This window comes from Caretta caretta, chromosome 3, assembly GCF_965140235.1.
Source record: "Caretta caretta isolate rCarCar2 chromosome 3, rCarCar1.hap1, whole genome shotgun sequence".
NCBI lineage: Eukaryota > Metazoa > Chordata > Testudines > Cheloniidae > Caretta > Caretta caretta.
This window is the reverse complement of record NC_134208.1, coordinates 184,439,886-184,464,531: the sequence shown is the minus strand read 5'-3', so window position 1 is coordinate 184,464,531 and position 24,646 is coordinate 184,439,886. Positions and strand designations below refer to the sequence as shown.

General features: G+C 38.9%; 1 protein-coding gene across 6 annotated transcripts in view; it reads left to right on the top strand.

Annotated features, from left to right (window-relative positions):
* The window catches only part of PPP1R21 (protein phosphatase 1 regulatory subunit 21), a 69,662-nt gene that overhangs the window by 42,668 nt on the left and 2,348 nt on the right, over positions 1 to 24,646 (top strand). For 4 of the 6 annotated variants that reach the window (XM_048842948.2, XM_048842947.2, XM_048842952.2 and 1 more), the window contains exons 13-21: positions 731 to 823; positions 3,300 to 3,427; positions 6,191 to 6,343; positions 8,283 to 8,375; positions 10,709 to 10,945; positions 14,691 to 14,726; positions 17,982 to 18,098; positions 19,440 to 19,538; positions 23,133 to 23,258. In XM_048842948.2, coding sequence (XP_048698905.2) covers positions 731 to 823; positions 3,300 to 3,427; positions 6,191 to 6,343; positions 8,283 to 8,375; positions 10,709 to 10,945; positions 14,691 to 14,726; positions 17,982 to 18,098; positions 19,440 to 19,538; positions 23,133 to 23,258 — 1,082 coding nt within the window. Of the gene's footprint in view, positions 1 to 730; positions 824 to 3,299; positions 3,428 to 6,190; positions 6,344 to 8,282; positions 8,376 to 10,708; positions 10,946 to 14,690; positions 14,727 to 17,981; positions 18,099 to 19,439; positions 19,539 to 21,799; positions 21,962 to 23,132; positions 23,259 to 24,646 lie in introns of those variants that run through there. The other 2 variants (XR_007355646.2, XM_048842949.2) reach the window with 2 other exon arrangements.

Here is a 24,646-nt window from a genome sequence, read left to right as displayed (position 1 = left end):
TAATAATGCACTGGCTAAGCTATAGGTGTTGCATGTTAAATGCTGTTTACAGAACAAAGATGAAATGGGCTATGAGCTTTTGTAGTATAATTATCATTTGTTCCTTTATGTCTTCTGTAGGCTTTTTAAGCCAGTATGAGAGCATTCAGTCTTCAGTTATTAGGTCAGAACCTTCTTTCACTTCCTCATCACCACCAAAACAAACAGCTTCCCCTCTCACAAACAAAATACCTTATAAGTTTGTTTGGATTGTATCTTTCTAACTATCGTAGTATGTAAGTGAAACACAAAAAATCACTTAAACGTCAGTTTAATGCTGTAAAATAAACATTGAAATATATAGTGGCAAAGTAAAAGAAGCCGCAAATGAGGTGTAACTGATCACTGAATTGACCCTAACATTTAGAGAGACAAAAAGGCTCCTGGTAAAAATAACCGTTATCTTGGATACTAAAGGATATTGCAACAGCTGTGTAGATTTCACACTACATATTGAATTGATTTTTTCCAAACCAAAATACTCTGGTGTAATTGCAATGTCTGAGCAAAATCTAAAAAGTTTAGACGTCTGACTTGCTTGGTTCAGTTAACAGAAGTCTTGCTTCCTCAGTGCTAAATATAAAACCTGCAAATATTTCCACCATCAAACCCTGAAAGTAATCTGGTTTCTGAATATATTTTAAATTGATCATTGAATGTAGACTTGTCATCTTTTTTCCTTGGTTTTTAGGTATAAAACCAGAAGGGCTGCTTCAGCCAAATTACAGTTCAGTATTCACACACATTGCTGCAGGTCTTCATGGATTTCATAATGTTATGAAAGGTGAGAATAAACGAGGGGTAAGCAATTTAAAATGGGCTATATCTTAATTATGTTGGATGCCTGGTTTTGAAAGTAAGGCTAAATATATCTACATCCAGTAATTTAGCTTGTAAAGGGTTACGTTAAAGGCCGAAAGACCTAAAATTAGACCACCCAACATAATTTTAGTTTGCAGGTTTGTGTACGCCTACTGTGGTGCCTCCACTGTTCTGGCTGTCGCCTTCATTCTTGTTAGTAAGCAGGGTATTAAAATAGACAATAATAATGCTCTGGGTGCTTCAGAGAGCAGGTTTCTTCTGGTTTCAGTGCTCTGCTTGCTCTAATGAAACTGACATGCAGAGTGGAAGGACAGTGAAATGTACATGTTTTCTCCTATAGAATCATAGGACTGGGAAGGACCTTGAGAGGTCATCTAGTCCAGTCCCCTGTATTCATGCCAGGACTAAGCATTATCTAAACCATTCCTGACAGGTGTTTGTCTCACCTCTTTAAAATCTCCAATGATGGAGATTCTACAACCTCCGTAAGGAATTTGTTCCAGTAGTTAACCACCATGACAGGAAACTTTTCCTAATGTCCAACGTAAACCTCCCTGCTGTAATTTTAAGCCCATTGCTTCTTGTCCTGTCCTCAGAGGTTAAGAACAATTCTTCTCCCTCCTCCTTGTAACGACCTTTTATGTACTTGAAAACTGTTATGTCCCCTCTCAGTCTCCTCTTTTCCAGACTAAACAAACCCGTTTTTTTTCAATCTTCCCTCATAGGTCATGTTTTCTCAATCTTTAATAATTTTTGTTGCTCTTCTAATACATCCCAGAATGATGTTTGTTTTTTTTGCAACAGTGTTACACTGTTGACTCATATTTAGTTTCTGGTCTGGTATGGCCCCTAGATCCGTTTCTGCAGTACTCCTTCCTAGGCAGTCATTTTGTATGTGTGCAATTGATTGATTGTTCCTTCCTAAATGGAGTACTTTGCATTTGTCCTTATTGAATTTCATCCTATTTACTTTAGACCATTTCTCCAGTTTGTCCAGATCATTTTGAATTTTAATCCTATCCTCCAAAGCACTTGCAACCCCTCCCAGCTTGGTATTGTCCGCAGGCTTTATAAGTGTACTCTCTATGCCATTATCTAAATCATTGATGAAGATATTGAACAGAACCGGACGCAGAATTTATCCTTGTGGGACCACACTCGTTATTCCCTTCCAGAATGACTGTGAACCACTGATAACTACTCTCTGGGAACAATTTTCCAACCAGTTTTGCATCCACCTTATAGTAGCACCATCTAGGTTTGTTTATGAGAAAGACGTGCAAGATAGTATCAAAAGCTTTACTAAAGTCAAGATATTCCATGTCTATTGCTTCCCCCCCCATCCACTCCCATATGAAATGTATGTGTATGTGCATGCTCATCGTCATAAACATCCCAGCTGATGGAGAGTCTCAACCATCTGATACTGGAATTTTCCTAACAGTTTTCTCCGTGGAGGGGATGGAGCTGGGGGTTTTCTCTAAACTAGAATATGTATAATAAATGAGAAACTTGAGAGGTGCTCAGCTTTGACACTGTTCCGCTGACTTTTTCACAGAAGGTATAATTTAATGATGTATAGAAGACATCGCTATATTGTGCAAACAAACTGTATTGTATTTGACTTTTTTTATTAGTGCTAGTTGGTAACTAATTGGGGGGGGGGGATTAATTAAAATTTTTAAATGCCTTTACAAAATGCCAAACCTGTTAGAACTCTTTCTAGAACCAAGACTATTGAGATTATTGGTGCGAAAGGAAAGAAGGTAAATTTAGTTGATTTATTTTTATACTGTAACTCTAGTCAACTGTATAAATATTTTCATTCTATAATTGTCAATGAGATATTTCCATTGTTCAGTCTGTTAGCAATATTTCTGCAGTTTATTACTACATACTGCAGTTCCTGTTTTTAAAGGTTGGTTCTACTGGAGATCATTAGTTCAATCGTAATTTTATTTTTGTTTTCAATACGCACTTACAAAATGGACAAATTATCATTGAAGCAATGACGGACACAATAGGTTTACTGGGCACCAGAGGATATGTTATTGAAAGAGACTAACATGAAGATTCCTTGCTGAACAAAAATAACCACAAAGAGGAGGAGAAATGGTTGCACCATTAGGATGGTGAAAAGCTGCTGAGATGTTTTGGGTTTCATATCTATCTATCTAGTTCATAAAAAGTAGCTAGGTGTCGAAATTGGAAGAGTCTTTTCTAGCATGTATTTTTTTTCCATGGCACAGATTTGTCACAACAGTCCCTCTTTCTAGTGCTCGTGAGCTGCTGCAACCTTGAGCAATTCATTTAGGGTCAGATTTTCAGAAGTGCCCAGCATCCACTAGCTCTTAATTGATAGCAATTAAGGGTGGAGTATAGGAAAGAATATTATGTAGTATTTAGACAATTAACACAACGTAATTGTTTTCATTTAGAGATTTCCAAGCACTACAGTCAGAAAGCTGCCTTAGAATATGAGCTTCCAACAGCCACACAGAAACTTATAACAACAAATGACTGCATCTTGTCCTCAGTAGTGGCTTTAACAAGTGGAGCAGGCAAGGTAATTTGTTTCCTAGCCAAAATCTAATGGTGTCAACCTAAATTAGTGTTTAAAATCTCTCACTTTTTCTCAAAGATTTAACTCGTGTGGTATCTTGAGGTCTTTATAAAGTATGTAAAGATTAAGGCTGTCGATTAATTGCAGTTAACTCACGCGATTAATTGTGATTTTGAAAATTAATAGTGATTAATCACAGTTTTAATCGCACTGTTAAACAATAGAATGCCTATAGAAATTTATTAAATATTTTGGATGGTTTTTCTGCATTTTCATATATTGTATTCTGTACTTTAATTGAAATCAAAGTGTATATTTTTATTACAAATATTTGCACTGTAAAATGATAAACAAAGGATAGTATTTTTCAGTTCACCTCTTACAAGTACTGCAGTGCAATCTTTGTTGTGAAAGTGCAACTTACAAGTGTAGATTTTTTTTTTTGGTTACATAACTGCACTCAAAAACAAACAATGTAAAACTTCAGAGCTTACAAGTCCACTCAGCCCTCCTACTTGTTCAGCCAATCGCGAAGACAAACAAGTTTGTTTACATTTACAGGAGATAATGCTGCCATCATCTTATTTACAGTGTCACCCGAAAGTGATAACAGGCATTTACATAGCACTTTTGTAGCTGGCATTGCAAGGTATCCACTGTGACAAAGCTCTGTCCTTGCCTCCGTGGGTCCCGCGTTTCCTGGCAGATTTCGCTAGCCTCAGAGGCTCACTGTGACCCTCCACGTAACCCTTCTCTCTCGAGACAAGGGTCACAGTCTACTGAGCCATTTTCATCATAAGCCAGCGAGGGAGGTGAGGAGAAGTTATTCTTCCTTGCACAGTCTCTGTTGTCTCCCAGTCTCAGTGATTAATCAGGGGGCAAAGGTGGGTGGGCGGGGAGCCCGGGCCCACCCTCTACTCCGGGCTCCAGCCCAGGGACCCTAATAGTATCAGCTATGGTAGCTGACCAGGGAAACATGTTATGTTTCTAAAAGGGCTACTTCCCCCTCAGCAGCCCTCACTTCCTCAAGCTCCACTTCACCCTTACCTCAGGGCCTCCTTCCTTGTGCCTGATATGGTGTGTACTACTCAGCCTCTCCAACAACGCAACTTCCTCCCACAGCTCCTGACATGCACACCCACCTGACTAACTGGGAGGCTTTTAACTAGTTTCAGCCAGCCCCTGAATGGCTTCAGGTGTCCCAATCAACCTAGCCTTCTCCCTGCCTTCTGGAAAGTTCTTAATTGGCCCCAGGTGTCTTAATTGACCTGGAGCAGCTGCCATTTCACTTATCCTGGTACCAGGGATTTGTTTAGCCTGGAGCTAATATATCTATCTCCCACTACTTTTCCATAGCCATCTGGCCTTGCCCCATCACACTACGTGCTAATATGCTAAACATTTGTGTGCCCATTCATGCTCTAGCCACCATTCCAGAGGCCGTACTTCGATGCTGATGACACTTATTAAGAAAAAAATCGGTTAATTAATTAAATTTGTGACTGAACTCCTTGGGGCAGAATTGTATGTGTGCTCTGGTTTTACTCACATTCTGCCGTATATTTCATGTTATAGCAATCTTGGTTGATGACCCAGCGCATGTTCATTTTAAGAACACTTTCACTGCAGATTTCACAAAAAGCAAAGAAGGTACTAATGTGAGATTATGAAAGATAGCTACAGCTCTTGACCCAAGGTTTAAGAATCTGAAGCCTCTTCCAAAACCTGAGGGATGAGGTATAGAGCAGGATTTCAGAAGTCTTAAAAGAGCAACGCTCCAATGCAGAAACTACAGAACCTGAACCTCCAAAAAAGAAAATCAACCTTCTGCTGGTGGCATCTGACTCAAATAATGAAATTGAACACGTCAGTCCGCACTGCTTGGGATTGTTATCAAGCAGAATCCATCATCAGCATGTCCTCTGGACTAATGGTTGAAGATGAAGATACATATGAATCTTTAGTGCATCTGGCACGTAAATATCTTGCAACGCCAGCTACAACGCCTGTTCTCTCTTTCTGGTGAAATTGTAAACAAGAAACGGGCAGCATTGTCTCCTGCAAATGTAAACAAACTTGTTTGTCTGAGCAATTGGCTGAACAAGAAGTAGGACTGAGTGAATTTGCAGGCTCTAAAATTTTACATTGTTTTATTTTTGAATGCAGTTTTTTGTACATAATTCTACATTTGTAAGTTCAACTTTCATGATAGAGATTGCATTACAGTACTTGTATTAGGTGAATTGAAAAATACTATTTTTTTTACAGTGCGAATACTTGTAATAAAAAATAAATATAAATTGAGCACTGTACACTTTGTATTCTATGTAATTAAAATCAATATATTCAAAAATGTAAAAAAATCCATAATATTTAAATAAATTGTATTTTTATTGTTTAACGGTGCGATTAATTGCGATTAATTTTTTAATTGCTTGACAGTTCTTGTAAAGATCTGATATATTCTAAAATTTCTAGATCCATTTTTAAAAAGCTATTTGCATATTAGTTTGCTAATGTTGTGATACATCGCAGTACTGCCAAAGATACATGCTTAATAGGGGAGCAGGCACAATTGCGAATGATCTTTGTTTAGTTCATGCCTGTGCAATATGTAAGTTTTGTAAAGCCCCTAATAAATTTGTACTTGCAATTTTACTATGAACTTCAGTTCCATGACTGTTTTCTCTTTTGAAGTAGCTCTTTTGTTGTTTCTGCCATTTTTGTTTTTTATTTAAAGTAAAAAATCTTTCTTGACCTGTCTAGATTGCCTCATTCTTTAGCAACAACTTAGACCACTTCACTGCTTCATTGAGCTATGGGCCTAAGGGAGGGACAGAGTTCATGAGCCCTCTATCAGCTGAATGTATGCTCCAGTACAAGAAGAAAGCAGTTGCCTACATGAAATCTTTAAAGAAGGTGTGTGTGTTCAGCTAACATTTACATTCAAGGAGAGAAGGCAAAGGATAGTGTCTAATTCAGTTACCTTAGACAATAGAATCCTCTTAATCAGGATGCCATATGGAATGGACTTTCCTCCCCCATGAAACAAGAATTAATGGTTGTCAGAACCATTTTAATATTACAGTAGAACCTCAGAGTTGCAAACTCCAGCGTTATGAACTGGCCAATCTCATTTGGAACTGGAAGTACACAACTGAGCAGCATCAGAGACCAAAAATAATAAAAAAGCAAATACAATACACTACTGTGTTAAACATAAACTGCTAAAAAAATAAAATAAAGGGAAAGCATTTTTCTTCTGCATAGTAAAGTTTCAAAGCTGTATTAAGTCAATGTTCAGTTGTAAACTTTTGAAAGAACAACCATAATGTTTTGTTCAGAGTTACGAACATTTCAGAGTTACGAACAACCTCCATTCCCAAGGTGTTCGTAATGCTGAGATTCTACTGTAATGCTGTTGTCTGATGGGTGCGGGTGGCAGACCACCCTGGGTTGAGAGCAAGTTCTGATCTTAACTGTTTGCCCAGTTTCACCAGTAGGATCAGCTGCAAGGCTGCTAGAAAGGTAGCCCACCTGTGTATGTGGTTTGTTCTTTCCATATGACTAGCCAGGAACATACATGTGGAATGTGAAGTTTAACCATTGCCAGTCCCTTCAAAGAAATACAGTAGAGAGGGAAACTGACAAAAACAGTATAAAGTGGAAACACAAAATTTGTATATAAGGATGAAAAAGTGCTTTGCAAATAATGACAGGTTTCAGAGTAACAGCCGTGTTAGTCTGTATTCGCAAAAAGAAAAGGAGTACTTGTGGCACCTTAGAGACTAACACATTTATTTGAGCATAAGCTTTCGTGAGCTACAGCTCACTTCATCGGATGCATACTGTGGAAAGTGTAGAAGATCTTTTTATACACACAAAGCATGAAAAAATACCTCCCCCCACCCCACTCTCTCCTGCTGGTACACATTGTGTCATACACATTGTAAGGAGACTTACAATGTGTATGACACAATGTGTACCAGCAGGAGAGAGTGGGGTGGGGGGAGGTATTTTTTCATGCTTTGTGTGTATAAAAAGATCTTCTACACTTTCCACAGTATGCATCCGATGAAGTGAGCTGTAGCTCACGAAAGCTTATGCTCAAATAAATGTGTTAGTCTCTAAGGTGCCACAAGTACTCCTTTTCTTTTTGCAAATAATGAACCCTGCTAAACAAAAAGATTCAAGCACCACTGAATCTCCCAAAAAAGCTTACATTGATTCCTTGCGGGATGTCCCAGTTAAGCAGACTTCAGACATGTCCTAAGTGGCATGTGTACTGTACTAATCATCTTGCCTTCCTTGGAGACCCAAGTGGTTTGTATTAGCAGATAGGGAAACCAAATGAAAGAAATTTTAAACATGCGAAGCAGAACTCTTCACCTTATTTTTAGCAAGGTGGGGGGATTTGATAGCTGCTTTCAACTACCTGAAAGGGGGTTCCAAAGAGGAGGGATCTATCCTATTCTCAGTGGTCTCAGATGATAGAACAAGGAGTAACGGTCTCAAGTTCCAGTGGAGGTGGTTTAGGTTGGGTATTAAGAAAAGCTTTTTCACTAGGAGGGTGATGAAGCACTGGAATGGGTTACCTAGGGAGGTGGTGGAATCTCCTTCCTTGGAGGTTTTTAAGGTCAGGCTTGACAAAGCCCTGGCTGGGATAATTTAGTTGGGGATTGGTCCTGCTTTGAGCAGGGGGTTGGACTAGATGACCTCCTGAGGTCCCTTCCAACCCTGATATTCTGTGATGATTCTAAGGACAGTGGGGAGGCAGGGAGGAGGAGAACAAGAAAAGAACATGGAAAATATATAACCTGATTTACTGTGAAAGTTTTTGCTGTTTCTTTGGCTATAGCCCTGTTCGGATTCAGTGCCTTATGAAGAGGCTTTGGCCAATCGCAGAGTTCTTCTGAGTTCCACAGAAAGTAGAGAAGGTCTTGCACAGCAGGTATTCTTGTATATATGTTGACAAATATGTGTTTGCACACTGTTTTTATTAGAAAAAAGTGTTATGTCTAAAGGTCACACAGACTAACTCAAATTAGTCCGTTATAAATACATCTAAAATTTCATTTTTTTATCTGTAAACACTAACAGATTATACTTGCTTCACCATTTCTGTAATTAGTTGCAAGCTGATGTATAAAATCTGTTCTTATTAGGGAGAACTTGTCTTGAGCCTTCTTCATTTGAATGTCTAGTTCACATTCCTGTAGTAGGAAGACAGTCGTAACCTCTTAGTAAAGAGAATTCTGGAATTATAGATGTGGGATGGAAAAGGGAATTTGATTTGGTTTGAGCCTAGCACAAACTACAAAGATGGAAACTTGTGCCTGGTCACTAAAATGAAGTTTGCGTGCGCTTCTGAGAAGGAAGAACTGATGAGACAACCTAATTACTTATCACCCACCTGAAGTTACATTTTTAATTAGAATGTTGTCATTGCACACCAAATACTGAAACCCATTTGACAAAGTAAATAAAGAGCTGTACAATACTTTGATTCAGGATGAGTACCTTATTCCTCAGAATGATACGCTGCACTGTTATGCAAGAAATTATCAGAGGGGTTGTTACTTGATAAAACAAATGTCCCTCCTCAGTTTGAGACTTCAGATTGGATTGTAGATTTCCCATTTGTTCACTTTACAGTGAACAGTAGGTTTCTGTATTACGGCCAAACAGTATCCAGAAAGAGTGGAGTTTTCTTTCCCATAACACAATACTTTAGGATAGGCCACTTCAACGGCAGCATTATGCTAATTTTCCATTGTAAACATGAGATCAGATTATTTTTTACAGAATACTTAATTTGGCAAGAAACGCAAAATGTATGCAATTTCGTCTAGTATGTGTTTAGCATTTCCTGTTCAATTTGGTCATTTCTTGCTCTCTGTTTTTTAAATAAATGATATTTTGGACATTGTACTATTTCTCATAACTTTACTTTCCAGTCAACTGTGTCCTCCTTCAGTTCACAAATGTGTGTTTAGCTCTTATTCTCAGATGTATGGTGTGTTTGATCTGGCATTACCATTCTTACTGTATTCCTGCATTCAGGAGGTAAGATTATGTAAAAGTATATTTATCTGCAGGGATTCTTAATTCCATCTACTATTTGATTACTTGGAATTTAAAATATGCATTCTATGCATCTTAAATGGTCACTAGCAGGAAAAAATGAATTATGAAGTGTCATAGAGGATCTGTAAGCTGGGAGAAGAGGAAGCTAAACAAAGTTTAATTTGTTCTCTTGAGATCCATATGCTGAGTATATGTCAAACTTTAGGGATTAGGTAGTGGCTAGTTTGGATAGACTGGGGCCAAGCTAAAGCAGAGGCTAACCACATTAGATCAACAGTTCTCAAACTGTGGGTCAGGACCCCAAAGTGGGTCGCGACCCCATTTTAATGGAGTTGCCATGGCTGGTGTTACACTTGCTGGGGCTGAAGCCCTGGGTGGCAGGGCTCAGGTTTTGGTTTCAGCCCTTGAAGGTGAGGCTCAGGTTACAGTCCCCCTTCCCCAGGGCTGAACCCCTTAGTGTACAGCTTTGGCCCCCTGGCCTGGGGCACCGGGGCTCAGGCAGGCTCAGGCTTCGGTCCCCACTCCTGGGGTCTTGTAGTAATTTTTGTTGTCAGAAGGGGGTCGTGGTGCAATGAAGTTTGAGAACACCTGCTCTAGATATTAACTACCTGATCAGTTCAGAGAAATCTGTGGGTTGTTAATGAGCTTTTAACAAATGGAAAAGATCTTGTTTAGAGTGTACTAGGGAAGAGGCGTTTAAATGAAATGTATGTGGAATTTTCCAAGACTAAATATTTTTCTATGGCTCTTGAGGGATTGCAGCCCATAAATTTAATTTGTATTTTGTTTATTGCCTTTATTTTTGCAACATTTGTTATCAGCTCGCAAATCTTAAAGCTGTGAAATGGCTGGCTGGAGCCAGGCATGCTGCTGTTCAAATTTCCACACACAGTTCTTCTAATCCTGACCTACAACTACTCTGCTATTCTAGCCCTGGATCCCCCTTAATAGAAGATTGCCAATTGTGCCAAATATTGTGATGTGAACATTTATCCAGTAGGGACCAGTTGAAACAATTAAACACATTCTACTTGTGACCTAAGCATATTAAACCTAAAACTTTGGGCCTTTAGGCATTAACCTGCTGTACCATCTAATCTCATTCGTTTACTTAGACCATATGTCTTCGGGTAATTCTTAATTTAATTCCCAACACTTCACATTCTACAGTTCAAACACTGTTAACTTTTCCTTAAGGTCCAGCAAAGTTTGGAGAAGATTGCAAAACTGGAGCAGGAAAAGGAACATTGGATGCTTGAGGCCCAGCTAGCCAAAATTAAGTTAGAGAAAGAAAACCAAAAGCTAAAGAGCTCACTTAGTGGACAGTTGATTGAGCCTATGCCAGAAAATTCTGTTCTGCTGAATGCAGCTGAACAAGAGAAGGAAGAAGCCATAAAAAAGACTTCAAGGGAGCCTGTTAAAAGAATGAGTCTGGTAAGTGACTTTTTCCTCAGATCCTTTTATTTCTCAGTGTGTGGTAATGTTTGATCAATGAAACAATATCATTGGAGGTTTTAATTATGAAATCATCTAAATTAAATTTAAAGCAGTTTTGAGTCCAAATCAAGTTGACAGGTGATGTCTCCTGCAGAGTGGAGACCTTAGTGATTGTTTTTTGTATTTTTGGTTTTTTTAGACACACCTGTCTTGTTCTGCAACTTCATTAATATTACTTATAGGTCCACAAAAGTCACATTGGCAGGAGATGTAAAGAACTGACTTTGTATACTTTTGATTCTGATTTTTAGAGAGCTGATATCCTGCAACAGGTAACTTACTTAGAGTTGTCCTGAAATATTTACATTTCTCTTACAGACAATATTTTTAGACTACTTAAGCATAGTTGGAAGATACAAATGCTGCTTAACCTGTAATATATCAAATTCATGATCTGCTAATAAATTGTAACTAGGATAGCTTCCTTGAACTGATGATGTATATTTGTTATATTGAATAACGTGGATCTGTGATTACTTATAACAGTTATAGCTTATAACAGAATTAACTTTCTTTGCCTTTGGCGTGTCCTGTTGTTCAGTGTCGGTGGCTCGTGTTCTTTATCTCCAAGCATTCTTGTCAAGTGTCTTCCAAGCTGAAATTAACCTTTCTCATGTTCTCCTTCAGTGTCTTGAGCCACCTTTTTCTAAGTCTTCCTTGTGGTCTTTGTCCCATAACTACTAGCTGTTGTACTCTCTGGCAAACATCTCACATGATATAGCTATCTCAGTCAATACTCCCTGACCTTTTCCACAATGGTGGCTACCTGCATCACTGCTTGTACCATTTTATTGCGTACCCTATCAGCTCTTGTCTTGCTCTGCGTCCATCTGAGTATTCTCATTTTGGCAGTGTAAAGTAGTTTTTCTCTTCCTCATTGGCCAGCATTCTGACCCATGCTTCAGGGCTGGCCTAATCATAATCTTATACGCTTTGGCCTTTAATTTACTTACAAAATTCCTACTGCAGAGAATTCCTGTCAACTTGGTCCATTTATACCAAGCACTCTTCATGTGGCTTCCAACATCTGCATCCACATTCCTATCATGGCCCAACACTGAACTGGGGTATTTAAATTATATATATAATAAAAGATCTCTTCCTTTAGTCAGGAAGTGATTTGATCTGGTACTTGTTGGCACCGCTTCTCTATGTAATTAAGTCTCCCTCTCTCTTGACAATCAGGCCATGGATTCTGGCTAAACCTGAGGTATCCTCAGCAGCTTCATTTGTGGTTCCAAAGCCTCATCCTCTGTGATGGTTGTCATAGCCTTCACTGTGTTCTCCCCCATGTCTGTTGAGATCTGCTCCGATAATCAAATACTCAGCTTGTGGTATTTCATTTATTTGGTCCATCTTGATCTGGAATTCCTCCTTTTCCTCAATCATAAAACTGACCTGTGGCACACATCCACATATAACATTAAATATTTATTCTAACTTTTATTAGCTGGTCACTCTTCCTTTCGACCCTCTCCATTTTGTCTCTTGGATACAAGCAATGTGCACTCTTCTTCTTTTCAGTGTCTCAGCTGCTTCTCTTGATTTCACATTCCTTATTCCCGCATCTAAAGAAGCCATATGTAAATCTTGGGCTTGCTTCTTTAGCCCCGTGAGCCCAGAATGCTGTAGCCTTTTCCCATTTTCCACAGCCGTTGGGCAAAGTGGTTGCATGCTACTTCTGGGGGATGCCCTAGCATTTTACTGATATACTACTTACTTGAAGATGAAGACCCATAAAGCATGTGTGATAAGTAGGCTTGGCAGAATTCCAGGGTTTTTTTTAATATAATTTATAAGATCAGTTGACTTTCTTTAAACCATTTTTATCAATTTAAATTCAGTTGTGGGAAATTGAAGGGTGTCATGATGGGATGGAAAATTTATTTAATGACAGTTTGAGGTTCAAAAAGTTAAAACTTGATGACCTTTAAAACACACATTTTGACATGTGATGCTGACAATAAGTAAATGTGTATATATTCCAGGCACAGTTTTGTTTGGCCTGTAGCTTCTGGGAACATTTCTGTGAGCCTTCTAGTTTCTTTAAAGGTGTGTCATTGGCTCTAGAAGTTCCATCTTTATCTTTGCCAGAAAGAACCTTTCCTACGTAGCTGGGCTAGCATGGGTTAAAGAAGATGTTTAAAAGCAGAAAGTAACAATTAGGAACATCCTCTGGAATCTGATATGGAGGCCTGGTGCATCTTTATTGGGACAGAACTATGGGGAAAGCAACAAGAGAACAACCTCCAAGATGCTAGGGCTCTGCAAAATAGAAGAGAGGACAAACAAGTAGGCTTAAAAGTTACCCTAAAAAAAGTTAAGCAGATGCATGCTCTGTGTTGTGCCCAAATGGAAGAAGCTCTGCATTCATTACCTTTCCATAGCTGTCTCCAAGTTTCACTGGTTTTCCCTGTCCTTCAGCCTCATCTGTGTAAAGTATGTTCCTAAACTGCATTTGCACCCTAGAATAAGCCTATCTGTGCTCATGCCAGCTTTTGAACACTTAGCTCAGTGGGTAAAGGGGAACAGTTTAGAAATACTCATTTCTGCAATGTTTAACTCTCGTCATTAGGAAACAGTAGCTGACAATTGAAATAATTGCTATTGGAGAGTTGGGTGATAAATATTCATCAATAGACTTCTTCATTTCATTTTCACCACCTACCTACCACAGCAGTCTCATCCAGCATGTCAGCCTTGTTAACAGTAGAAATAACAAATTTAACAAATTTCCACTTTACAGTTGTGGACAGACTCAGTCATGGATACAACACAGAAGCAGACTGAAGTGAAAAAGGAAACCTAGAATTTTGTGTGCTGCAGAGGAAAACGTGGTTTCATGTTACTTTAAAAATGGTTGTATATGGAGTACTTAGTGAGTAGGAAGAAGAGAAACTACTTCCAAGGTGAAGTAATTATGAAACCAGATGTTGGTCCAATAAAAGACTTCACCCACCTTGTCTCGCTAATACCCTGGGTCCGAGACAGTTACAACTACACTGCATACAACAAATTGCATTGGCAGTTTGTTTGAATGAGAGAGATCACAGAAAAAAATATATTAATAGGAGTTCTAAGAAATTCAAGATGGACTTCATTGTCACCTAAAGAAGGCGCTAAGGAAGTAGCTTAGTACAGTGGAACTTGATTTGTCTATTTCTTGCAATAAATTGTGAGAGATATTATAATCAGTCTCACTAGTAGTATTGGCTAATGTTAGGTGGGATCATTCTTCGCTTGATCCTTGGTCTGTGTAAAGGAAAATTAAAAAAATTCATTAGTTCCTTGGCTAGTCAGCAGCTAGCTTCATAACTCTGCACAAGGTTTCCATAAGTATTTGGTTTAGCCTTTATCTATACTGAAGGGAAAAATCCTTAAGTATCCTGGATACTGTAACTATTTGTAAATTCTCACTGTGAAATATTAGTAAATACTGTGCATCTAGTACTCTGGTATAATTTAATTAGAAAATTTTACTTCTAAAAAGTTAGTTTAGTGTTGCACCCTCACGAATTGCTCATGTATGAGCAAAGTCTCATAACTTGTAGCAGTCTTTGAGATTTTAAATTTAAAAAATTTAATCACCTTATTGCTTTTCTTTATAACTAGGTGTCAAAGTGACCTAGTGGAGTGGAGTCTTGTTTTACAGTTGAGTTTTTTATTTTCTCCCTTGTTCTAGATTGGAATGTTGACCATGACTACTGACAACAAAGAGGTACTTTATGACTGTTTATTACATATAATGATATGTAATAAAGATTTATAGTATGTATAATTCAGAAAGTACTAAAACTTGTGCATAACCAAGTTACTCTGTCAGTTACTTGGAGACCCCTGGAGTAATTTAGTACAATGTGGTAAGAATGAATTCTTGCGCAATAACTTTTCCCTAAGACTATCTAAAACTCATCATTTCCAATTGGTAAGGCTAAGATTTAGTCATGGGTATTTTTAGTAAAAGTCATGGACAATAAACAAAAATTCATGGCCTGGTGTTCTGTCCATGACTAAATCTTGGCTATTCTGGGAGGCTCTGTGGGGAGAGGGAGCAGCTCTGGGGTGCACGCTGGTGCCAGGGTGTGTGTGTGCGCACATGCGTGTGTTTGGGGTGCCTGCTGGTGCTTGGGGGGGGGCAGGGTGTCAGCGGCCCTGGAATGCCGCTGGTGGTGGGGGACGAGTGGCCCAGGACCACTGCTGTTACTGGGGGGCCCGGTGCGGCTGGCCTCAGGGCCACCCAAGGTGCTCAGGCAGCCCTGCAGTCAGGCACACCAGCAGCCTGCAGAAGTCGGAGATCCCAGAAAGTCACAGAATCCGTGACCTCCGTGACAGACTTGCAGCCTTACCTATTGGTGGTAATCCATGCTTCATTCTCCAATTTGATCTAACTCTGACAATAGCTTATGGCTCTGGTTTTATTCAACAGACGTGTTCAGATAAGGAATTAAACAAGATGTGAGCTACACTCTCAAATTATCAAGTTCTCTGTAGCTTTAGAAAGCGTAGCTCTGTATTCATGTACTTCAGTGACATGAGCTGGATTCCAAACCTCAGATTGATTAATAATCAAAGGAGGGTTGAAGCAGCAAAAAACCACACATTTATAGGCCTCTCCTAACTCCTTCCCTTTCCTTTCTCCTTTGTCTTTCAGTCCAATTTATGGGGAATTTGCCTGGATAACCTCTTCCTTACTGCTCTAGTATGCATTTTAAGTGCCCTAAAAATATACTATTCTTTATTTCAACAGGTGATTAGACCATATAAAACATGACTGGCAGTCACACCAAATGTTATGTTTTAGTGGTACTAAAGAAGTAAAGTTAGCATTTCTTATCACAGCATGAACATTGGGCTAAGATGCAATGTTTTCCCCTCTCTGTGATCCTTCAGAGAGCAATTCCGTTGACATGAAATGTAAGAAGAAAAGGCATACTTGTGGCACCTTAGAGACTAACAAATGTATTTGAGCATAAGCTTTCGTGAGCTACAGCTCACTTCATCAGATGCATTCAGTGGAAAATACAGAGGGGAAATTTATATACATAGAGAACATGAAACAATGGGTGTTACCATGCACACTGTACAGAGAGCGATCACTTAAGGTGAGCTATTACCAGCAGGAGAGCGGGAGGGGGACGGGGGACCTTTTGTAGTTATAATCAAGGTGGGCCATTTCCAGCAGTTGCCGTCTGGGGAACAGTGGGGGGAAGGAGGAGGGGGGGGTAAATAAACATGGGGAAATAGTTTTACTTTGTGTAATGACCCATCCACTCCCAGTCTCTATTCAAGCCTAAGTTAATTGTATCCAGTTTGCTAATTCCAATTCAGCAGTCTCTTGTTGGAGTCTGTTTTTGAAGTTTTTTTGTTGAAGAATTGCAACTTTTAGGTCTGTAATCGAGTGACCAGAGAGATTGAAGTGTTCTCCGACTGGTTTTTGAATGTTATAATTCTTGACATCTGATTTGTGTCCATTTATTTTTTTTACATAGAGACTATCCAGTTTGACCAATGTACATGTCAGAGGGGCATTGCTGGCACATGATGGCATATATCACATTGGTAGATGTGCAGGTGAACGAGCCTCTGATAGTGGCGCTGATGTGATTAGGCCCTATGATGGTGTCCCCTGAATACATATGTGGACACAGTTGGCAACGGGCTTTGTTGCAAGGATATGTATTCAGGGGACACCATCATAGGGCCTAATCACATCAGCCACGCGATCAGAGGCTCGTTCACCTGCACATCTACCAATGTGATATGTGCCTAATGTGCCTAATATCTCTATTAGGCTTGAATAGAGACTGGGAGTGTATGGGTCATTACACAAAGTAAAACTATTTCCCCATGTTTATTTCTCCCCCCCCCCCCCCCACTGTTCCCCAGATGTCAACTGCTGGAAATGGCCCACCTTGATTATAACTATAAAAGGTCCTTCCCCCCCCCCCCCGCCAGTTCTCCTGCTGGTAATAGCTCATCTTAAGTGATCACTTTCGTTATAGTGTATATGGTAACACCCATTGTTTCATGTTCTCTATGTATATAAATCTCCCCACTGTTTTTTTCCACTGAATGCATCCGATGAAGTGAGCTGTAGCTCACGAAAGCTTATGCTCAAATAAATTTGTTAATCTCTAAGGTGCCACAAGTCCTCCTTTTCTTTTTGCGAATACAGACTAACACGGCTGCTACTCTGAAACATGAACTGTAAGGTTACTGTAAAAGCTGTTGGAAGATGAGATGGGGTTTAAGTGCAGTGAGTGTTTCTTTATAAAAGACATATTAAGCCATTAGACTTAGCTGTATAAGAATTCTTTAAAATAAGTCTCTGTCTAGTGTGAACCTCAAAACTTAAATGAAAGAGGGAGCAAATGTAGTATGACAGTTGCCCCAAGCTGGTAATTCATTGTAGTCTACAGGAAAGTGTGGCATTTCTGCAAAAATTTAAAGTCTGATTTCTTTAATCAAACTTCTGAAAATGCACATGCAGTTTTGAAAATGTGGCTCCTAATGTCCACGGGCTGCTAATGTCCTGGCCATCTTTGAGAATTCCATCTTTGCTGGAGAATCCAAGATGATAATTGTGTGGTGAGAAGGGGACAGTAGGTAGTCCTCAAGGATTTGCATCCTCACTAGAAATCCTTTAATGTAAATTGTCTGTTGTATATTCTACTCATTGCTCAACTCTCTACATAAAATATAACCTTGAGTTTTAGCATTTTTTTTCAGAAGACTCAAGTTAGTAGTGTTGCACAATATCTGATAAGACTGCTTTTATTTTATAAATGTGTCTGCTCTAAGAAGTGGCAAGCTCAATCAAATTTTACATGCTTTATATATAGTCTATCCGATTTGGACAACTTGCCACTTAGAAAAAAAACTTTTTCCTGTATAAATATCTAGGTTATGGCTTTAGTTCTAGTAAAGATAAAGTCATGTTAATTGTTTGATCACATGAGCTCTCACTCTTCAGGCTCTAGATGATAAGTCCCGTGAAGACTTGATAAAAAATCACTATATGGCAAGGATAGTCGAACTTACGTCTCTCCTACAGCTGGCTGACAGCAAGTCAGTACATTTTCATGCTGAGGTGAGTATCCAGTCAATCTTCTGTACTGAAAACAGTCACTCCTTTCTGAACTTTCTATAGATCAATGTTAGGAACGGCAGACTCCTACCAAAACACCATGGACAATCTATCCGATAATTTGTTCCTGCAGTTTGGTTGGTTTTGGGGTAGTATTCATAAAAGGCTGTATTTGCTGTGTGTTGCATCAGTTTCTTAATTTTTAATAATTGCTCACTTGTTAATCAGTTGCATTTGGTAATAAGAAAGCACATTGGTTTTAAGTCGCCTAGATATAGGTTGTTGTTATACACCTGTTTTATTGCTGGTTTAGCTACCAAACTATATAGAATTGAATTTAAGTCCTTGCCTTAATGCCAGGTGGGGCAGGGGGAGATACTGAGACTTGGGCAGGAGAGGAGAGAAGCTGGCTCCAGGCTGGGAAGGAGATTACTGAGGTTCCTACCTGGGCCTTATCCAGCCCCTCTGGGTCCCACTCCCCAACCCAATCCCTGCACTGCAGCAGCTGCTCCCTGTTCCCCAGCCCAATCCTGGTCCCCGCAGTGGCCGCTCTAGCCCCTCTGGGTCCCGTTTTGACACACCTTCCTCCTTGACATGTACGAGTTAACTCAATATTTCTATTGCAGGGGTGCTAGCCCCTGCATGCTGTTCCACTGCCCTGGCTTAATGTGACAAACTATAGTAATTTCAAAGAATTTAGCAATTTGATAATGAAGTACTAGAACTAACCTCTCACCTAAAAATTGTAGAATGTTGTACAATTTGACTTGCTTGACTTCTTTGCAAGCTGAGAACTGTTTTCAAGCATTTGTTGCATTTAATTTTAGAATCCGATAAATGCTCCTCAGTAGGATGAGCAATTTTGCCAGAAACCCCTGCAGAACATGCCCCATGTTTGGTTAGATTTGCTTTGTCAGCTTTAATGTGCACAACTGTTATTGGCATGGCAGATAATGAGATAATGTGAAAGAACCATCCTTCCACACTGACATTTAAGCAATATGTGCATGGGCATGGCATCTTGAAATCTCATTCGTTTTTCTTTTTATATTTTCTTCAAACAAAATTAATAGATCCTTCTGATCTCAGATATTCTTTTCTACCAATAGTGCTAAAATGTAAGGTGCTTGTCTATAAAATAAATAAAACCTGAAACTTTAGTTTTTTATAATGTTAAATTACTGTTTAGCTTGTGAAGTTTTGTATAAAAGCTTATTTCTGTAAACCAAAAACTTTACATTTTGAAAGGCCCAAACATTTAGATTTTAAAAAACCCTGCCTCAAATAATTTGCTATGTACAATACTCTCCTGACTAACTGATTTATTTTTGTTTTCTTTGATAGTGCCGAGCGCTTGCCAAAAGATTATCATTAGCTGAGAAGTCTAAGGAATCACTAGTGGAGGAGATGAAATTAGCTAGTCAAAGCATCAGTAGATTACAGGCAAGTGAAATGTTAGCTAAGCAATTTGATGGACACACTCCATAAGATAGTTGTGGGTGGAAAAACATAAAACCCAATGTACGTCCCATGCTAAGTGTGAAAACTGTCATGGCATGCGAGTAGAATTGCAGACCAAACCCACTAATGCACATGTTTAAAATTATCAAAGATTGAGTATTAAATGGGGTATATCTATTTTAAAAAATAGAGAAAATACTTAGAGTAACTGAGATACCATTTTAATGTAAACATATCTCGTGCAAATATTGTCCCTTTTACCCTTTATTATCCTTGTTTGTTTTTTGCTTCCAAAACTATGGTTAAATCCCAGCTGCTTGGCTGGGGGCAAAACATTATAATGTATATGCATCTACTGTCCCTTCTCTCCTCTTGGCACACTGCATTTTAATAGGCTGGCTGAAGAGGAGAAATTGACAGGGCTCTTGCTCAATGAGCGCTTTAAAATAGAAAAGTCAATTTCACTTCATACAAGAACTTAGCTAGCAGAGAGGCTGTGAATATATGTAACTGCGTCTCACACTTTCCCAGTAAAACCCAGAACCATAAATGTACATTGGGGCATCCTCCCTAGCAGCTGGGATTTTTAAGACTATTTCAGCCTTTACTTTTTTTTTTCCCCTGGAAGACTGATGGTGTGTTATTATAAAACCCACATGGCAACTTAATAAAATAAGTAATTTTTAACCATGGTTATCAGACTGTGGACGTGTCAGTTTTAGTTCCTTGAAAAACTGCTCTGCGAAAATGCACCGCGTACCATTTGCACTTAAAATCCAGAGAACTGAACCAAGATAGTTGAGAGAATGAGAAAAGAGAAAATTGTAAATACATAAGTAAACAGGAAATTAGAGAGGTTTAACTTTCTGACCCCCCTCTATATTCAGTGAGTTCAAACCAGTGCTAACTGTAATGAGAAGATGATTCTTTACTTTTTAAACAAACCAACATTTTTGGCTTGGAAAAGTTTGAGGAAGGAAGCTATTTTTCCATATGAGTGGTAGTTGCCACTGTGTAGTATTCCTTCTGGCTTTGAACCATCTCATTTAATTTCTCCTTCACATCATCATAGTCCTCTTTATCATTTGGTAAGTTGGGAGGCTTCTTAATTGAGATGTGGAATGTAAAATGAATCCCATAATTCCCTTTTTAGATACTTCATCAGTAAACTCACAATTTTACTAAAAAGTAGCTTTGTGATTGAGACCATCTAGTAATATAGAACCATGAAAGGGGGTGACAGTTTGTCAGGGTTGCCAATGCAGGACGCACATACCCATGACTCAAGAGATGGTCAGGACCTATTCAGTAGTGCAATGTGAGGCCTTTGCATTGAACAATGTAACCACGCTTTTCAATACAAGTATTAAAGATAAATGAATTATCTATGAAACATTTTAATTCTTTAACTCCCTTGAATTTGTACTGAGAGCACAGTAAGTAGCCATCACTTAAAACAGTGGTTCTCAACCAGAGGTATGTGTCATACCCCTTAGGGTACTCAGAGGTCTTCCTAGGATTACATCATCTCATCTAGATATTCGCCTAGTTTTACAACAGGCTACATAAAAATCACTAGCGAAGGCAGTACAAACTAACACTTCATATAGACAATGACTTGTATATAGAGCAGTATAAACTATACATTGAGATGTAAGTACACTATTTATATTCCAATTTATTTATTTTGTAATTACATACTAAAAATAAGAAAGTAAGCAATTTTTCAGTGTGTTCTGTGACGCTTTTTTGTATTTTTGTCTGATTTTTTAAGCAAGTAATTTTTAAATGGGTGTAACTTGGGGGATACGCAAGACAACTCAGACTCCTGAATGGGGTTGAGTAGTCTGGAAAGGTTGAGAGCAACTGATTTAAAATAATAATAAGCACGTGGCTGTTATCAGGCTTTCAGTTAATGATGACAATACTGGAAATTGCTGAATTTGAGTAGAAGAATAGGCTCTCTAACATTTGTGGTTACCCTAGGAAATACTTCATGCCACCTTGTTCCCAGTCCTAATATTGACATTCCTAAAGTCATATAGCTATGGCCTAAATTTTTTTTAAATGCACCTTGTTCTATAGGTAATGCACATCTTATTCTCTCAAACTTGCAAAGGTGACTTTGCACAAGTTTTATGATAGTGACGCCTATGAAAAAATACTTTCTTTCAGCTTTTTGAATGTCACTTTATATGCCTCTATCACATCTGAAATATAAAAATATCTTTCGTGTATTTCAGATTGATGTCAAACTGATGATGTACATCTGAAACAGCCTTACATTGATCTTTGGCATTCACTGCAGCAAGATAAGATTTTTAAATAAAATTCCATTTGACTTAGTGCAGTCCTCATTTACTACTACTTGAAGATTACATCACATATAAAAGGAGAACAATATGGTAATATTGTCAACTAGCTGCCCATTTAGTGTTCTTTGGCATATGGCTAGTGGACTGCCATTTTGCCATCCATTGGAGTAATGATTACAATGGTAGACTTTTATTAGTAGCTGTTAAAGTACTTGACTTCTGATGCAAAACTTTTTTAAATTGCTAGTACTATGCCTAATCTCCGTAAACAAGACCAGTAGGATAGAAATTATCCACAAATTCTCCAATGACTTAATGAATCACTGTATGATTTCAAGGTATTAATGATGTGACATGATTGTGCAGCCCAGACTCCCATACAGATAGTTCCCTTGAATTCAGTGAGCATTCTCAGCATGAGAGAGGATATGGTCCTGCAGTCCTTAATCTTTAACTGTTACTTTTCTTACGTATTCAGATACCACACTGAAGACTCTGTATATACAGATATTTAATATTACTGTCCTTCAGGGCCCAGTTCTATCTTCCCATGTTCTTAATGGAGGTTTTGGATCACCTATTTGCGTTTATTAGGATTTCTATGCATGGTATATTTTCAAGACCAGGATTTATGTAGTGTTTATCTGAACTCTTTTCATTGTGAAGTTCTTGTAAGATGAAATTTGACAATTTCTCTGGTGGTGGCAAATAGACATAATTATAAAACTGAATTTCTTCTAAAACAGTGCACCCTCAGTACATATCTGTAAAGATCCATATACCTCCCCAAAAAACCTCACACAAACTATTAATCCACAGTTATCTAACAAATATTTGGTTTTTTTAAAAAGCATACTGGCTGGCGCACAGTTATTTTTAAACATATAGTCCTGAATGTTAAGCAGAACTTGATAAATAAAAACAATTGCACCTGGGCTGGAAACTGGGTTTTAGCCTCAGTGATTTTTGTCCCATGTTGTTAAACCCTTAGTTAGATGATCTATAAAATAGTGTAATAAAATAAGTTTTGGGAGGTGATAGTGGGGGAGAGTGAGGGATGAAGTTTTGAAGATATAAGAAAACTACCGAGACTTTTTTCCATTTAAAATTTTGCATAGTTGCTTTTCTCCATAAAGATATTGCTTAAGCGCACACGTTTGGTCAACCTAGCAGCTTTGTTGGACAACTTACATGTCTGCATGAGCAATATGCTACTGTAATATTGGGCAAAGCTGAAAGCTACTGTTCATTCACTCCACAGGATGAGTTGACAACCACCAAAAGAAGCTATGAAGATCAGCTAAGTATGATGAGTGACCATCTATGCAGTATGAATGAAACCTTATCTAAACAAAGGGAAGAAATTGATACACTAAAAATGAGTAAGGTAAGTTACCAAGTGTTGTATTTTACTTTGGGCATGGTCTGCAGCCTGGGTTTCTGCAGGCTGCAGTGATATAAGCAGTAGCAAGTAGAGTGTGAAGTTACTAGCTCATTTTTATTTTGAGCCACTTGACATGAAAACCTCAAGCCCTATCCCTACTGATCCAGGTGAGTGAGAGTTTTAGAACCTAACTTGGAATCTGGAAATGACTGGTAGTTATAAACTATGTCGTTCCCTGCACTCTTAACTGTAGAGAGCTTATTACATCTTCCCCACACCAGATTAGGCTTCCAAAGGGGACTTCTTATAAGAGCAGTACCATTTTTCAGCTACCTAAAAATAAAACATACTGTTAAAAAAAAAATGCACATGGAGGGATGATCAGGAAGGTGGAGGAGATCAGAGAGTCACACTGTAAGCATTCATTTGGGATATTCTTTATGGTCACTCCTCCATAGTTACAATATATTGTGTTAAAACTGCTATTCTTTCTCTCATCCCAATGATCCAGTTGAAAAGTTAACTGCTCTTGTTTCTCATTGTTTTCACACATAGAATCATAGAAGATTAGGGTTGGAAGAGACCTCAGGAGGTCATCTAATCCAGCCCCCTGCTCAAAGCAGAACCAACACCACCAACTAAATCATTCCAGCCAGGGCTTTGTCAAGCCGGGCCTTAAAAACCTCCAAGGATGGACATTCCACCACCTCCCTAGGTAACCTATTCCAGTGCTTCACCACCCTCCTAGTGAAATAGTGTTTCCTAATATCCAACCTAGACCTCCCCCACTGCAACTTGAGGCAATTGCTCCTTGTTCGGTCATCTGCCACCACTGAGAACAGCCAAGCTCCATCCTCTTTGGAACCCCTCTTCAAGTAGTTGAAGGCTGCCATCAAATCCCTTGCCTCACTCTTCTCTTCTGCAGACTAAACAAGCCCAGTTCCCTCAGCCTCTCCTTTTAAGTCATGTGCCCCAGCCCCCTGATCATTTTGGTTGCCCTCCGCTGGACTCTCTCCAATTTGTCCACATCCTTTCTGTAATGGGGGGACCAAAACTGGATGCAGTACTCCAGATATGGCTTCACCAGTGCCAAATAGAGGGGAATAATCACTTCCCTCGATCTGCTGGCAGTGCTCCTACTAATGCAGCCCAATATGCCGTTAGCCTTCTTGGCAACAAGGGCACACTGCTGATTCATATCTAGCTTCTCGTCCACTGTAATCCCCAGGTCCTTTTCTGCAGAATTGCTCCTTAGCCAGTCAGTCCCCAGCCTGTAGCGGTGCACGGGATTCTTCTGTTCTCAGTGCAGGATTCTGCATTTGTCCTTGTTGAACCTCATCAGATTTCTTTTGGCCCAATCCTCCAATTTCTCTAGGTCACTCTAGACCCTA